A 15,439-nucleotide genomic window follows, 5' to 3' on the forward strand; every position below is an offset into this window, starting at 1 on the left:
CTAAAATTTGAAAGCTTAACCAATTGAGCCATCCAGGTGCCCCTGCCTAGTCTTTTTTGATAGTATCTTCTTCCTTGACCGTATTTTAGAGTCCCTTTTATATGCTTTTACACATTTGAATTGTATTTTTGTATATTTTGGATTCAATAATGCTAGTATCTGAAGTCCATAGACAATATGTAAACAAATGGATGTGATATTTTAATCAAACCTTATTTCTAAAAACAGGAGCCTGGCCTCATAGTTTCTTGATCCTTGCTCTGGTTCATAAAATTAAGCAAAGACTCAGAGAACAACGATATCTTCAGTGTCTGTTTGTTACAATCCTGGTTTCCAGGCAGCTCTCTCTACCCATTCCCCACCTCCTGCCCATTTTTGATCCTAGGATTTCTCAACAATGATTTTTCTTTTTTTTTTTTTTTTAAGTTTATGTGTTTTGAGAGAGAGAGGGAAAGAGAGAATGCCAAACAAGCTCTGTGCTGAAGCATAGAGCCCCATATAGGACCCAATCTCACAGTGAGATCGTGACCTGAGCAGAAATCAAGAATTGGATGCTTAACTGACTGATCCACCCAGGCACCCCAACAATGATTTTTCTGTACATATTAAAAGATGTGTGTTATATTTTAGGCATTATCATGGCAGGAGGGTTTTCTAGGATATCAGATCTATCACATTCATAAAAGACTTCTGTTATTTTTCAGAAATCCAAAGCTTGTGGTAACTGAAAAGACCATCCGACTTGCTTATCGTCATGCTAAGCAGAATAAAAAAAACCTGCCATGCTTTTTACTTGGTTCTCTCATAGTAGATGAAGGTAATATATTTAAAAAAATATTTTTATAACTATAATAGAATTTGTCTTTTGAATTCATCCAATTATTGTAATATTCTTCGTGCTTATTTTCTTTGCTGTATACCAAGGTTACAAAGGTAAGTAAAACTCGACACTACCCATCACAGACTTCATAGTCTGCTAACATGGAAGAATGTATATGCAAGTCATTTTTTAAAATAAGAGTTTAGTGTACTATTGCTATGAACAAAATGCTTTGCTGTAGTTGTAGGCTGGCTTGGTTGATTTCAAATTTTTATTGTCATGCTATAATAATAACTGCTATTTTTGTTCTTCAGATGAAGAAAGTGTGACATTGACAGTAGATCGTTTTGATCCTGGTCGAGAAGTACCTGAATGCTTAGAAAGAACCCCTACTGCTGCTCTTCCTGGGGACTTTGTGATTCCTTGCAAAATTTATACCCATGGACTTTGTTCAAAAGAAGTAATAGTTCATGATGCAGATGACTTCAGTTCAGCTTTTAAGGTGGGATTTGTTGATAACTTGATTATTCTTAGTTCAACACAAGTATCAAATTATGTGTCCTGTGTTGTATTTCAATAAACCCATATTTAACAAGTATTCATAATAATTTCTGATTGAATGTTGTTAAAATACAGTTAAATGTGGTTTCTGAGGGTAGAAATTCTGGGGAGGTAATATGGGTAGCATTCCAGAAGGGGAAGCAATATGGCCAAGATAACAAAGTGCAGGATGTGCTCAGGGTCATATTAAGGATGTAGATTTTTGCTGTGTTTGTGGGCAATCAGATTGGACTATGAGCTTGGCCAGATTATAGAGAGCCTTATCTGCCAGGCTGAGGAATTTGACGTTTGTTATATGGGCCATGAAGAGTCATTGAAAGTTTCTGAAAAGAGGAGATAATATGAAATCAAGGATAGTTTATTTGATATGGCAGCCTGACTGAAGTCAGAGAGAGTAGGTAAGCCATTGCAACAGTCAGATGTGTATTAGGGTGTAATTAGCTTCTAGAGTGGTGGCCGAGTCTAGGAAGGACACAGTGGGCATGAGCAACTATGCAGGAAGAACTGACCTGACACTTTAGGGCAATAAGAAAATAATCAAAGAATGGACTTTAGGTTTTCTGAATTGAGTCAGAGTTAGTTTAACATTCATTTTTTTCATGTGATGAATGTTTATTGGAAGTGACATTCTCTGATAAGAATTTGAAATGCTGCTGGCACATCTGGTAATAGATGATGGAGCTTGGTACAGTAATTCTTACTTGCTTTGACATAATTATGCATGTAACTTTTTGGTCACATGGAAGAAATGAGAGAATTGAAATATCACAAATCAGAAATTGTTTAATTTTGTTAATCCAAGGTATATATGTGTGTATATGCACCAGTATGAAACAAAGCCTTTAGAGATATGGACAAATTTCATTTTTTTATTTTTTTATATCAAAAAAAGTTTTTTTAATGTTTATTTTTGAGAGAGTGTGAGTTGGGGAGGGGCAGAGAGAGGGAGATAGAGGATCTGAAGTGGGCTCTGTGCTCTCCTCAGCGAGCCAGACGTGGGGCTCGAACTCACGAACCACGAGATCATGACTTGAGCTGAAGTGAGATGCTTAGCCAACTGAGCTCCCCAGGTGCTCCTCAAAGTTTTATTTTTTAATGGAGCACTTGGGTGGCTTAGTTGGTTAAGTGTCCAACTCTTGATCTCAGCTCAGGTCTTGATGTCAAGGTGGTGAGTTCAAGCCCTGTGTTGGGCTCCATACTGGGTGTGGAGCCTACTTAAAAAAAAAAAAGTTTTATTTTTTATTTCCCTCCCCTCACAGTTTTAAAATAATTGTATAATATTGATTCTTCAGGCTCTGCAGCACCATGTATGTAGCAAAGATTCCTTGGATTGTGGTAAACTGCTTTCCCTAAGAGCTCATATCAGTTCCAGGGAAAGTTTGGACAATGTGGATTTGGACTTGCATTGGGCAGCAGTAACTCTAGCGCATACTTTTAAATGCACACCTGTGAAGCCCATCCCCATTATTCCAACAGCCCTGGCAAGAAACTTGAGCAGTAATCTGAATATTTCTCAAGTTCAAGGTACCTATAAATATGGGTAAGTAAGAGAGAAATTAATTTTAAATATTGGTCACATTAGTATATTTTCATGTGAAATATTTGTGCATTCAGTTTACATGTCAGAGATCTGTCGTGGCTAGATAAATAACCAAAGAAGGTTAAAATGTGATGTTAAATTTTGTTGAATGTAGTTCAGAGTTGTGCCTATCACCCCAAGAAAAATTACCGGTAAAATTTATATTAAAAATTGGTTGTATTTTGTAATTTGAAAATAGGAGAGATTATCCTCTATGTCATTTTACCCTTTGTATTTTGCCGAGTTTTGGGTTATCATCTTTTTGTCTTTGTCTTTTTCTTTTTTAAGCTATAATCTGACTATGAGCCTAATAGAGGCTGAATTTTTTTTTTTTAATAACTTGCAGTATTAATTGTGAATAATAGTGAGCACTGCAGAGAGAGAAAGGAGATTGCTAAATCAAACTTCGTAGTACTCTTGCTTGCCAAATTGTCAGCCACTGGAGGGTGAAGTTTCCCCACAGAGCTAGAGCAGCATTCTCTCCAGCTTCCTATCACCGCTCTTAGTTTTTGAGGGACGGAAAGCCAAATTGCATGCTTTCTGACCCTCAGCAGGGATACTTCCCTGGATCCTCATCCACTTTCTTTATCCGTTGTTTCCTGAGTTAGGTTAGACAATGTAAGCACCCTCTGCTTTAAAGTCTAAGCAGTTCGCTTCTGACTTCCTTTGCCAGTGACTCCACCCTAGTTCCTGTTAGGTCTCTAGAGCCAAAAGTGTTTGCCAAGATACACTCCACTCTAAGTCCAATCTAAAAATGCCTCTTCAAAAGAGGAAAAGAAAAAGAGAGGGTTTTCTTTTCAGAGGGTCCCTGGAATAGCAAGAAAAGTCCTATTTTTGAGTCCCAAAGGCTGACCAGAGCGCCTTTCTGGCTGGAGCGGTACAAAGGAAAAAGTGTGTGTTCCAAAGTCATGGTATGGTCAGAGGTGATAGTGATAAAAGGTATATGAATTTAGTGAAACATTTGATTCTCTTGGGATAATAAAATGCTTCTCAGTTGGGATATGGGAATTTGTGCTAAAATTAGCCAGAAAAATGAACTTGTTTTTCATAGTCCCCATGACCATCTACTAGTGAAGCATGAATTTCTGTTTCTTTGAATTTTCTTTCTGTGACCCCTTGGCATGCTAGTAGTAACCCAGGATATTCACTATTCTGTCTAATCACCTAGTTCCCTTAGCCCCTTCCTACTTAGATTTATTTAATTTGTGACGTTTGTCCTTTTCCTTGACCACATTCATTTATTTACCCTGATATTTATTAGGATCCATTATGGAATAAGTATTGTGTTAGACACTAGAATTAAATAGGTAAAAACCATATTTATTGTCTGTTAAGTATATTCTTGCGTAAACACGATGCAGGTAAACATAATAGGGGCTTATATATAGTGCAGGGAAAGCAGGAATGTGTGTCCAAACTAAAGAATAGAAATTTATCAGATGGTGAAGGCAGAAGAGCTTTCAAAGCAGGTTTAAGTGTCATTTTTTTAGTTAAGATTTTATTTTTAAATAATCTCTTGGCCCAGCATGGGGCTTGCACCTACAACCCCAAGATCGAGAGTCACATGCTCCACTGACTGTGCCAGCCAGGCACCCCTAAGTGTCATTATTGATCCATAAATCTCCCTGCCAACTCAGGCTTAATCATCTTGTCACATGGCCCGATAAAACTCATTATCTTTGTGTTTTAAGGTTATTGTAGCAATAAAATATGTTCTCAGTGGTATTACCAAGACTAATGGTATTTTTATTTTTGTGTTTTAAAGCCATAATGATAGGGGTACCTGGGTGGCTCGGTTGGTTGAGCGTCCAACTCGTGATTTCGGCTCATGATCCCAGGGTCCTGGGATTGAGCCCCGCGTTGGGCTCTGCACTGAGCTTGGAGCCTGCTTAAGATTCTTTTCTCTCTGCCTCTGCCCCTTTCCCCGGCTTGAACGTACACACATTCGTGCTCGCTCTGTCTCTCAAATTTAAAAAAAAAACATAATGATAAAATTAATTCTTGACAATTCTATCGTTATTCATGCCCTTAAAACTTACTGTCAGTAATAGGAGCACCTGGCTGGCTTGGTTGTTGGAGCATGTGACTTTAGATCTCGGGGTCTTGAGTTCAAGCCCCATGTTGGGTGTAGAGATTACTGTAAAAAAAAAAAACCACCTTACTGTAAATAATAAAACAATAACAGAGTATAAATGTGGTATAATGTCCTTTTAGGAAAAAGTGAATTTTGAGGTTCTGTCATGTTGGTTCTAATGTTCTCTGATAATGGTTGGAGGAATGTAGTGCATGGAAGGTTGAGCATAACTCATCTAATTCAGCTACCTTCAGTGAGAAGTCACATCTGCTGCATTCTTGTGAAGTCACCTGGATGCTTGAACACTTCTAGTAGTAGGAAATCCACTTCTCTTTGGGAAACCTCTTTGAATCTGAAATTGTCAGCCTTGATTTTACTATTCCCAATTAAAATAAGCGGACGCTTTTAGAGCACAATTTTTTAAAAAGAGCAGACACTTTTAGAGCACAATTTTTTAAAAGATGTGTGATCTTCAATGACCATTTGAATAGAAATTTAAGATGTTAAATCTCTTTAATCTCTATTACTGAATTCTTTTTTCTACATTTTGAACTATTTTCTCTGGGGGGGGGGGACATTCATTTGAATCATCTTCTCTGCCTAAAATATGCTTCTTCAAGTACTTAGGTTATCTCTTTTAGGTAGAAAGTACAAACTCTTAATTGTTTTTACATGAATTTCTTCTGTTTAGATATCTTACCATGGATGAAACACGCAAATTATTACTTTTGCTGGAATCAGATCCCAAGATTTGTTCTCTACCATTAGTGGGAATGTAAGTGTTGTATTATTATGACAGCCTTTTTAGCCACATATGTATTCAAATGTATATGATAAGCATGTTCATCTGTTGTACTATGAATATAAACTTAATACTTAAGTCACCTTGTAAAGCCACAGAGGCCAATGATTCTTAAGTTTTCTTATTTTCATAGCAGAATCAGTTAAAACCATATTTTGCCCAATCTTAGGAAGAACTCCAATAAATAAAACACATAAAGTCAAATTCTATTGGTTGAAGTTGAAGCCTTCGAACTCCGCTTCTTTAATCTTCATTACTACCCCCTTTCCTTCAAGGCACCTTGAAGAACCCAGGGCTCAGAATAACACTTTAAAATTCACTGCCAGGCAGTTTTTGCAGAAATTCCCTTTAGTATGAATGGCGTTTTCTTTAGAGTTTGTGGTTAATAACATTTAGACAGATGATTCAGTCAGAAATGTATGTTCTTTGAGTATTTATTGAGTGCTTACCCTATGCATAGTACTATTAGTACTATGTTGGGATTTAAAGCTCTCCAAGGAATTTCATAATAAAGGTGAGGCAATAAAATATACAAATAGAAATAGAAAAATAATAAGGAAGTATATGATTTATTATGAGATGAGCAATCTAGACAGTGCGTGTTATTAGTATTTATTAGAGAGATGACAGGGACATTTTCTTAAAGAAGGCAAATTTGAGCTGGACCTTGAAGAGTTTGGATAATAGAAGGGAGGACTGTTGGTATGAGCAGAGTTAAAAAATGAGAAGGCACAAATGTTCTGTAGACTACGAAATGTACAGTGTTTGTTACGGATTATTGATACCAAGTGAATGCCTATAAGAGCCTTGTATTGGGCAGCTTATATATGTTACAGCATTTAATCCTCTCAATACCTATAGTTTGCTAACTATATTCTCCTGCTCACTTCATTCTTCCCTAATTCAGCCCATTCTTTCTAGTCCAGGCTAATTGATTCTAATTGATTCCTAGTTTCTATTGTTAACCATTTTGTCTCCCACCATTTTCTTGTCCTCTCAGGGAGAATAGGGCAGAGAGGAAACTCTCTTTGTCTGTGTCTATATCTATGTCTGCGTCTATATCTATACCTATACCTATATCTATATCTCTGTATTCCTTTTAATTATTAGTGAGATCTGGTGTTTATAGATTTCATATTTATGAGCCATTAAATGTATTGCTGCTGAATACCAAGAATTTCTGCCATATTATTACCTTGAGAAGAAGGTAATCTAAAGCACACTAAGTGTTAATTTGGAAGTTACTAAGCTTTTAATTTCTATTTTTTCTTTTAGTTGGCTGTCTGGAATTATACATATTTATAGTCCTCAGGTGTGGGCTTGCTGCTTACGATACATGTTCAGTTCTTCTATTCAAGAAAGGCAAGTGATATTTTATTTTGTAGTTATTTTATTTTGACCTTCTCCCCTGTTCATATTTTACTGGTGTCATTTAAAATTCATGCAGTGCCTTAATACTTTTATAACATTTACATACCAGAAGATTTTTATAATACTTAAAAACTGTAAGACTAAGAAAGCACACTAAAAAAAACAAATCTTACATGAAATGGGAATAAAACCAGACCAAAAAAGGTGAGGTTGCAGGATACTTAGAAATGTGAAGGAATTCACTTGTCTAACCACAGGACTGTAACATAGACGATACATTTTTTAGGTGTGGGGAAAAAAACCCTAGAAATCATCTCTTCTAGCATCTTATTTTAAAAATAGAGAGATCAATTTTCAATTAAGTGATTGAAAATGAGTTTGAGTTTGTTGCCTTATTGTGTTTTATTAAATTACACAGTGCTACTACTGGTACCCTAAGAAATATTTGAGATGAAATGTTTAGTTTTCTTCTGGAGCTGAAGCACAAGCATTGGAGCTAACAAAGAAATTTTCTAACCTCAACTCCTCATTTAATTTTTTAATGTTTTTTTTATTTATTTTTGAGAGAGTGCAAGTTGGGGAGGGGCAGAAAGAGAGAGGGGGACAGAGGATCCAAAGCAGGCTCCTTGCTGAGAGCACCAAGCCCAATGTAGGGCTCGAACTCACAAACCATGAGATCATGGTCAGACACTCAACCAAATGAGCCACCCAGGCGCCCCTCAATTCCTCATTTAATTTTTTATTTTGTATGTGATACCACATTTGCCTCTTAGCTTTCTCGTCTATTAAAAATTTCCAGGTCGGTTTGTGTCTACCTTGGGTAGCTATAATATACTTTTAAAAATATTTTATTTCTTTTTTTTGAGAGAGAAAGAGAGAGAGCATGAGTGGGGTAGGGGTAGAGAGAGAGGGAGAGAGAATTCCAAGCAGGCTCCAAGCTGACACGGCGCAAAGCCCAACACGGGGCTTGAACTCCCAAATCATGAGATCATGACCTGAGCTGAAATCAAGGGTCCAAGAGTCAGGTGCTTAACCATCTGAGCCACCCAGGCGCCCCAGGAAGTTTCTTTGATACCTGAACTCCTTAATTTCTGCCAGCCCTTTGAACCAGAGAAGAGTTAGCACTGCTTAGCATAGCTTAGGTTGGTACTTTACAACATTCTGAACAGTGGTCTTGTCTGACCCAAGAGAGAGGAATTGAGCAGAATACACATTCTGCTTCTACAGCACTCACTTCTTGTTTTTAAGGGTGTAATGTATCCCCACTTATTTTTCATTCAGTGTTTTACCAAGGAGAGACAACTACTTAAAAGTGTTTTTATTCGTTTATTATTTTCTAAAAGTATTTTTTTTTTAATTTTTTAACGTTTATTTATTATTGAGAGACAGAGAGACACTGAGCATGAGCAGTGGAGGGGCAGAGAGAGACACAGAATCTGAGGCAGGCTCCAGGCTCCGAGCTGTCAGCACAGAGCCTGACGCGGGGCTCAAACTCACGCACCGTGAGATCATGACCCGAGCCGAAGTCGGTCGCTTAACCGACTGAGCCACCCAGGTGCCCCTTCTAAAAGTATTTTTAACTGCAGGCTGTCATCCCATTCCCACCCTCCCACCCCCCACCATTTGAAAGAGCAGAGTGTTCTATGAAACCTTGCTTAAGTTGAAATGATGTAAAGCAAAGATTACCATTAATATACATGGGAAAATTTTTTAGCGTTCCCAGACCTAGAAAATAAATAACCTCTCTGGCTTTTCTGACACCTTAGGTCATGTCTTGCTAATGGATGCACAAAATAAATTGAGATAAAACACAATACTCACAGATAGAGTTCAAAGCTATGACTGCTCGATACTGAGCTACTGAGTGTGGTTCCTGGGGAAGGAGCCTGGTGGGGCCCCTCTCATGCAGTGTGTGCTGTCTCTGTAATGGCTCATGCAAAACAGATGCTGCACGTTATTTTCGGTTTTGCCTTTGTATTGTAAAAGCAAAAATCTTCAGATTTCTTTTGGTTAGTAAAAACAGGTTCTCCTAATGTAGTCTCCTATAAAAGTGAAGTGGCCTAATGTGAACTTTTGAAAAGAGGGGATATCTGCACTGGTTTTAAGGATTCGTGATGACTTCATAAATATTTTTGTTGAGTCATATAGTGAATAATAAAATGAATGTTTTTTATCAAGTGTTTATAATCATGAAATGTTTAATTAAAATACCCACTTAGAAGTTAAAAATGATACAACTATAAATTGTAATACTGGCTAGTCACTAAAAAAGAATAAAGAGGTCTGAGGTATAATATAGAATAGTGACATGGGAAGAAATCCAAGATAGTCAAATAAAAAAATAGCAATTGCAGGGGTGCCTGGTTGGCTCAGTCTGTTAAGTGACCGACTTCGGCTCAGGTCACGATCTCGTGGTTCACAGGTTCGAGCACTGTGTCAGGTTCTGTGCGGACAGCTCAGAGCCTGGAGCCTGCTTCAGGTTCTGTGCCTCTTCTCTCTGTCCCTCCCCCACTTGTGCTCTGTCTCTCAAAAATAAATAAACACTAAAAAAAAAGTTTTAAAAATAGCAATTGCGAATACAATTGACCTTTGAACAATGCAGGTTCAAAGATCTGCATATAGGGGCGCCTGGCTGGCTCAGTCAGTAGAGCATGTGACTCTGGATTTCTGGGTCATAAGTTCAAGCCCCACATTAGGTGTAGAGTTTATTTAAAAAAAGAAAACAAAAAACAAAAAAACAAAACTGGGGGCACCTAGGTGGCTTAGTCGGTTAAACCTCTGACTTTTGATTTCAGCTTAGGTCTTGATCTCAGGGTCGTGAGTTCAAGCCCTGCATTGGGCTCTGCGCTGGGTGTGAAGCCTACTTAAAAAAAACAACAACAACAAAAAACTGCATAAAACTTGATTCCCCAGAAACTTATACTAATAGCTAGCTCACCGTTGACCAGAAGCTTTATAGATAACCTAATTAGTTATCACATATTTTTTTGTGTTCTATGTATTATATACTTTACGTGTTCTGACAATATTACAAGTACTTTTCAATACAGCAATCTGGAGGAAAGTTCTTAAGAAAATCATAAGAGTAAATACATTTATAGTACTGTGCTATATTGGCAAAAATTCTTATTTAAGTGGGTCTGTGCAGTTCAAACCTATGTTCAAGGGTCAACTGTAGTATGTATGGTATGGTCTATTTTTGTTAGATTGTATAAGATGTTTTCACATGCCTGGGAGAAAATGATATATATTAAACCATAAAGTGAGTTGGTTTTCTATTTTATATATCCCTATTTTGCTTAAAGTTTTTACAAGGAATATGTACTTTATAATAAAGTGTATTTTAAAAATTAAAAATCAGTAACACTAAAAAAGTAAGCATAAATTTGCTCCCCAGTTTTCTTCCCAACATTGGACTGTTTAAGTAGTTTATTAATTAGGTTCAGAGACTCTTGTAGGAGTTCTTAAAAGTGTACTTTCATTATCCTCAGTAAATTTTAATTTAATGGCATTTTTTTGTCCAGGGTTTTTTCAGAATCTGGAAATTTCATTATAGTTCTCTATTCTGTGACACATAAGGATCCTGAGTTTTATGAATGCCTCCCCTGTGATGGCAGGTCATCTGACCTTCAGTTCCAGCTACTAACCAGCAAGGAAACATTACATCTTTTCAAAGTAAGTGATTTGATTACCTAGCACTTTTTTTTTTTTTTTTTTTTTTTTTGAGAGAGTGAGAAACAGCAAGCGGGGGAAGGGCAGAGAGAGAGAGAATCCCAAGCAGGCTCTGTGCTGTAAATGCGGAGCCTGACGCAGGGCTCAATCGCACAAACTGTGAGATCATGACCTGAACTGAAACCAAGAGTTGGACACTTAACCAACTGAGCCACCCAGGTGCCCCTGATTCCTAACATGTAATCACTAGTTAGGGTTGCCTGTTGGCAGTTTAAACCCAATGATTTTTACCCTTTAAAATAAATAGTAACTCAGACTATTAGGCTTTGTTTATAATTATTCTTATTAAATATTAACTTCATTTATGGTTAATATCGTTTTATAAATTTTAGACCATGTCTCCAGAACCAAACCGTAATACAGGATCAGAGCTTTTCCGCAGAATAACTTACCCAATTTTTTCTGAAACCTTTGAAGAGTATCAAGAAATTTATATATCATTTTATGATAGAGTTAGTTTGTGATCTTTGCATTTTGTGTGCCCTGTTATTTTTTAAATGTGTAGATATAACAAATGGTTTCTCACATTTGAAAGTCAGTGTTTAGGGCCACCTGAGTAGCTCAGTCATTTGAGCATCCAACTCTTGGTTTCAGCTCAGGTCATGATCCCAGGGTCATGGGATTGACCCCCACACTGGGCTCTGCACGGAGTATGGAGCCTGCTTAAGATTCTCTCTCCCCCTCCCTCTGCCCCTCTCCCCGACTTGTGTGCTGTCGCTTTCTGTCTTCCTCTCTCTGTCTCTAAAATTAAAGAAAGTCAGTGTTTATATATAATCCTAGGAATCAGAATAGATTGTTGCTATAGCTCATAAAACACATAAAAATACATCTAGGTGATTGTCACAGAAAAAGTAGATCTTTGAAACCATAAGTGTCATGATGTAAAAACATTCAAAGACCACTTTTCAGTAAAATGATTGATCGTCCTAGGTCTCAAACCAATAATAAAAAAAATTCTGGGAGCGCCTGTCTGGCTTAGTCAGAAGAGCATGCAACTCTTGATCTTGGGGTTGTGAGCTCAAGCCCCATGTTGGGTGTAGAGATTACTTAAATAAAACTTTTTTTTTAATTCTGTATTTTATTACAAAAATATTGAATATATTTAAATAATCGTGTTTTCGCTCTGATCTTATTTTGTGCCTTATTTATTTTTTTAAATGTTTATTTATTTATTTTTGAGAGAGGGAGGGTTAGAGAGGAGGAGACAGAGAATCCAAGCAGGCTCTCTGCTGTCAGTGCAGAACCCACAAACCATGAGATCATGACCTGAGCCAAAATCAAGAGTCAGATGCTTAACTGACTGAGTCACCCAGGCACCCTTTGTGCCTTCTTTAATTTATTTATAGGCTATCGGTTCATGAATCAAGTTTTTGTATTTTAATTATAAATATAATTATTTTAAGTGAGGTCTAATAATTTACTTCCATTTTAGAGACAAATATCATTTACTCATTCTTTATGTTATATCCTCAGTTCAGTTATTGGTAACTGATTATTATTGATTATTGAGTAAGTTACATAATACAGGTAATTAAGTTCTCGCTTTCATTTATGTAGCAGGGAAATGGACAGTTTAAAAAGGTTACATAGGGGCGCCTGGGTGGTGCAGTCGGTTAAGCGTCCGACTTCAGCGAGGTCACAATCTCGCGGTCCGTGAGTTCGAGCCCCGCGTCGGGCTCTGGGCTGATGGCTCGGAGCCTGGAGCCTGTTTCCGATCCTGTGTCTCCCTCTCTGTCTGCCCCTCCCCCGTTCATGCTCTGTCTCTCTCTGTCCCAAAAATAAATAAAAAACGTTGAAAAAAAAAATTAAAAAAAAAATAAAATAAAATAAAAAGGTTACATAAAAATAGAACTAACATGTTTAAGGAATTACACTTCTGGATATTTATCCAAAGGAAATGAAAACACAAACTTGAAAAGGTATTTGCACCCCCATATTCAGTGCAATACTATTTTACAGTAGCCAAGACATGGAAGCAACCTAAGTATCCGTATCCATTGATGGATGAATGGATAAAGAAAATGTGTGTACACACACACACACACACACACACACACACACACACACACATGGTGGAATGTTATTCAGCCATAAAAAAGAAATACTGTCATTTGTGACAACATGGTATTATGCTAAGTGAAAAAAAAATGATCAAACTGTACTCATAGATACAGAAAACATATTGTTGCAGTATGGTTTGGGGTGGGCAGAATGGGTGAAGAGAGTCAAAAGATACAAACTTTCAGGGCGCCTGGGTGGCTTGGTCGGTTAAGCGTCCCAACTTCGGCTCAGGTCATGATCTCACGGTCCGTGAGTTCGAGCCCTGCGTCGGGCTCTGTGCTAACCGCTCAGAGCCTGGAGCCTGTTTCAGATTCTGTGTCTCCCTCTCTCTCTGCCCCTCCCCTGTTCATGTTCTGTCTCTCTCTGTCTCAAAAACAAATTTAAAAAGTTAAAAAAAAAAAATTAAAAAAAAAAGGTACAAACTTTCAGTTCTAAAATAAGACATGAGGATCTAACATACAGCATGTTGACTATATTTAATAGTATATATTTGAGAGTTGCTAAGACAGTAGATCTTAAAAGTTCTCAACAAAAGGCGGGACACCTGGGTGGCTCAGTTGGTTAAGCGTCCGACTTTGGCTCAGGTCATGATCTCACAGTTTGTGAGTTTGAACCCTGCACTAGACTCTGTGCTGTCAGCACAGAGCCTGCTTCAGATCCTTTGTCTCCCTCTCTGCCCCTTGCACACACTCTTTGTTTCTCTCTCTCTCAAAAATAAACACTTAAAAAAAAGAAAGTTCTCAGCACAAGGAAAAAGAATTATAACTTTGTACGGTAATGGATGTTAACTAGACTTATTGTGAGCATTTTGCAATATATACAAATATCAAATCATTATGTTGTATGCCTGAAACTAATGTGATGTGTCTGTTATATCTCAATTTTAAAAACAATTTTTTTAAAAAGGTTACAGTAATAGAAATAAGTCTCCTACCTCCCATTGTTTCAGAGCTACTTTTCATTCATTCATTCATTCATTTTGAGAGAGCAAGTGAGCATAAGAGTAGGAGTGGGGGAGGGGCAGAGAGAAAGAGAGAGAGAGAGAATCCCAAGCAGGCTCTGCGCCATCAGCACAGAGCCTGACTCAGGGCTTGAACCCACGAACCGTGACCTGAGCTGAAATCAAGTCAGAGGCTTAGCCGACAGCCACCCAGGTGCCCCCTCAGAGCTACTTTTCATCTAAATAGAATTCTCTGTTGTTTCTATTTAAGTCAGCTCTCAAAGTATGCCCTTCTTTATTTCAGAATGTTGAACCTTCTGATAAAAAGTCAATCCATTTTGAACTGACTGCTGAAAGCCAAAATGCAGAAACAGAGTTTTTCAACAAAGTTTCCAAGAATCTTTCAATTAAAAGGTAAAAGATACTATTTTTATGTGTACTTTTTTTTATTATATTCATTAGCTTTAATGAGTAATGAAAGTAACTCCCTAATCTGATGAAACTGATTGTATTATCTTATATCATAAGATGTCCATGCATTACTTCATACTCGGATGAAGTGACAACTTTAATGTAGTCGTCATTTGAGTTGCTTTATTACATAGGGGCAGGAAGTGTCAAATTATCTTGCTTAGGAAGAAGCTCCTGTTTTTGTTTAGTTTGCCTTCTGTTTGTTCTTCTCTGACTTGTAGTTTTAAACTTGGGCCTATCCGAGAAACTGTGGTAAAAAAACTTCTCTACCTAAAAAAGAAAATGCTCTTGGGGAGTATTAAGTGAATACTGGCTGTGATTTTTTGGGTCAGTATATACTTTTCCCAGTAAAAAAAAAAAAGATACTCCATTGTATTAGGGTTCTCCAGAAAAACAAAACCAACAGGATGGAGAGAGAGAGAGAGAAGGAGAGAGAGGGAGAGAGAGAGAGAAAGCTTTGTTTTATGGAATTGGTTCCTGCAGTTATGGAGGCTGAGAAGAGTTGCATTTAGAGTCCAAATGTCTGCTAGCAGAATTCCCTCTTCTTGCAGGGGGTCGTTCTTTGTTCTATTAAAGCCATCAGCTGACTGGATGAGGCCTGTCTACATTTTGGAGGATCATTTGCTTTACTTGGAGTCTAGTGACTTTAATGTTAATCTCGTCTAAAAATACCTTCATACAAACATCTATAATAACGATTGACCAAATATCTGGTTATTGTGGCCTAGCCAAGTTGACACATAAAATTAACCCTTCATATCCCTATCCCACCTTTCTCATGTATTCTCCTGTATGCCAGGTAATGTGCTAAAGACTGGAGATATGGTGGTATTAAAAACAGATACAGATTTCTTCCCTCGTGAAATTTATAGTCCAGTGATGAAGTGTTGAATGTTCTCCATATTACTGGAGTCACATGCTCTACTGACTGAGCCAGCCAGATACCCCTACAAATGTTATTTTAACTTGCCCTAGTGGTTAATTTGTCCTTTTCTCAACGTTTTGAATATAACCTTAACCTGTCTTTG

At 37.4% G+C, this 15,439-nt stretch overlaps 1 protein-coding gene across 7 annotated transcripts in view; it reads left to right on the plus strand.

Annotated features, from left to right (window-relative positions):
• The window catches only part of STIL (STIL centriolar assembly protein), a 63,805-nt gene that overhangs the window by 8,726 nt on the left and 39,640 nt on the right, over window positions 1-15,439 (plus strand). For all 7 annotated transcript variants that reach the window (XM_049617225.1, XM_049617219.1, XM_049617224.1 and 4 more), the window contains 7 exons: window positions 705-817; window positions 1,135-1,322; window positions 2,674-2,921; window positions 5,726-5,809; window positions 7,112-7,198; window positions 10,732-10,882; window positions 14,245-14,354. In XM_049617225.1, the coding sequence (XP_049473182.1) occupies window positions 705-817; window positions 1,135-1,322; window positions 2,674-2,921; window positions 5,726-5,809; window positions 7,112-7,198; window positions 10,732-10,882; window positions 14,245-14,354 (981 nt within the window). The remainder of the gene's footprint in view (window positions 1-704; window positions 818-1,134; window positions 1,323-2,673; window positions 2,922-5,725; window positions 5,810-7,111; window positions 7,199-10,731; window positions 10,883-14,244; window positions 14,355-15,439) is intronic.

Source organism: Panthera uncia (genome assembly GCF_023721935.1).
Source record: "Panthera uncia isolate 11264 chromosome C1 unlocalized genomic scaffold, Puncia_PCG_1.0 HiC_scaffold_4, whole genome shotgun sequence".
Lineage (NCBI taxonomy): Eukaryota > Metazoa > Chordata > Mammalia > Carnivora > Felidae > Panthera > Panthera uncia.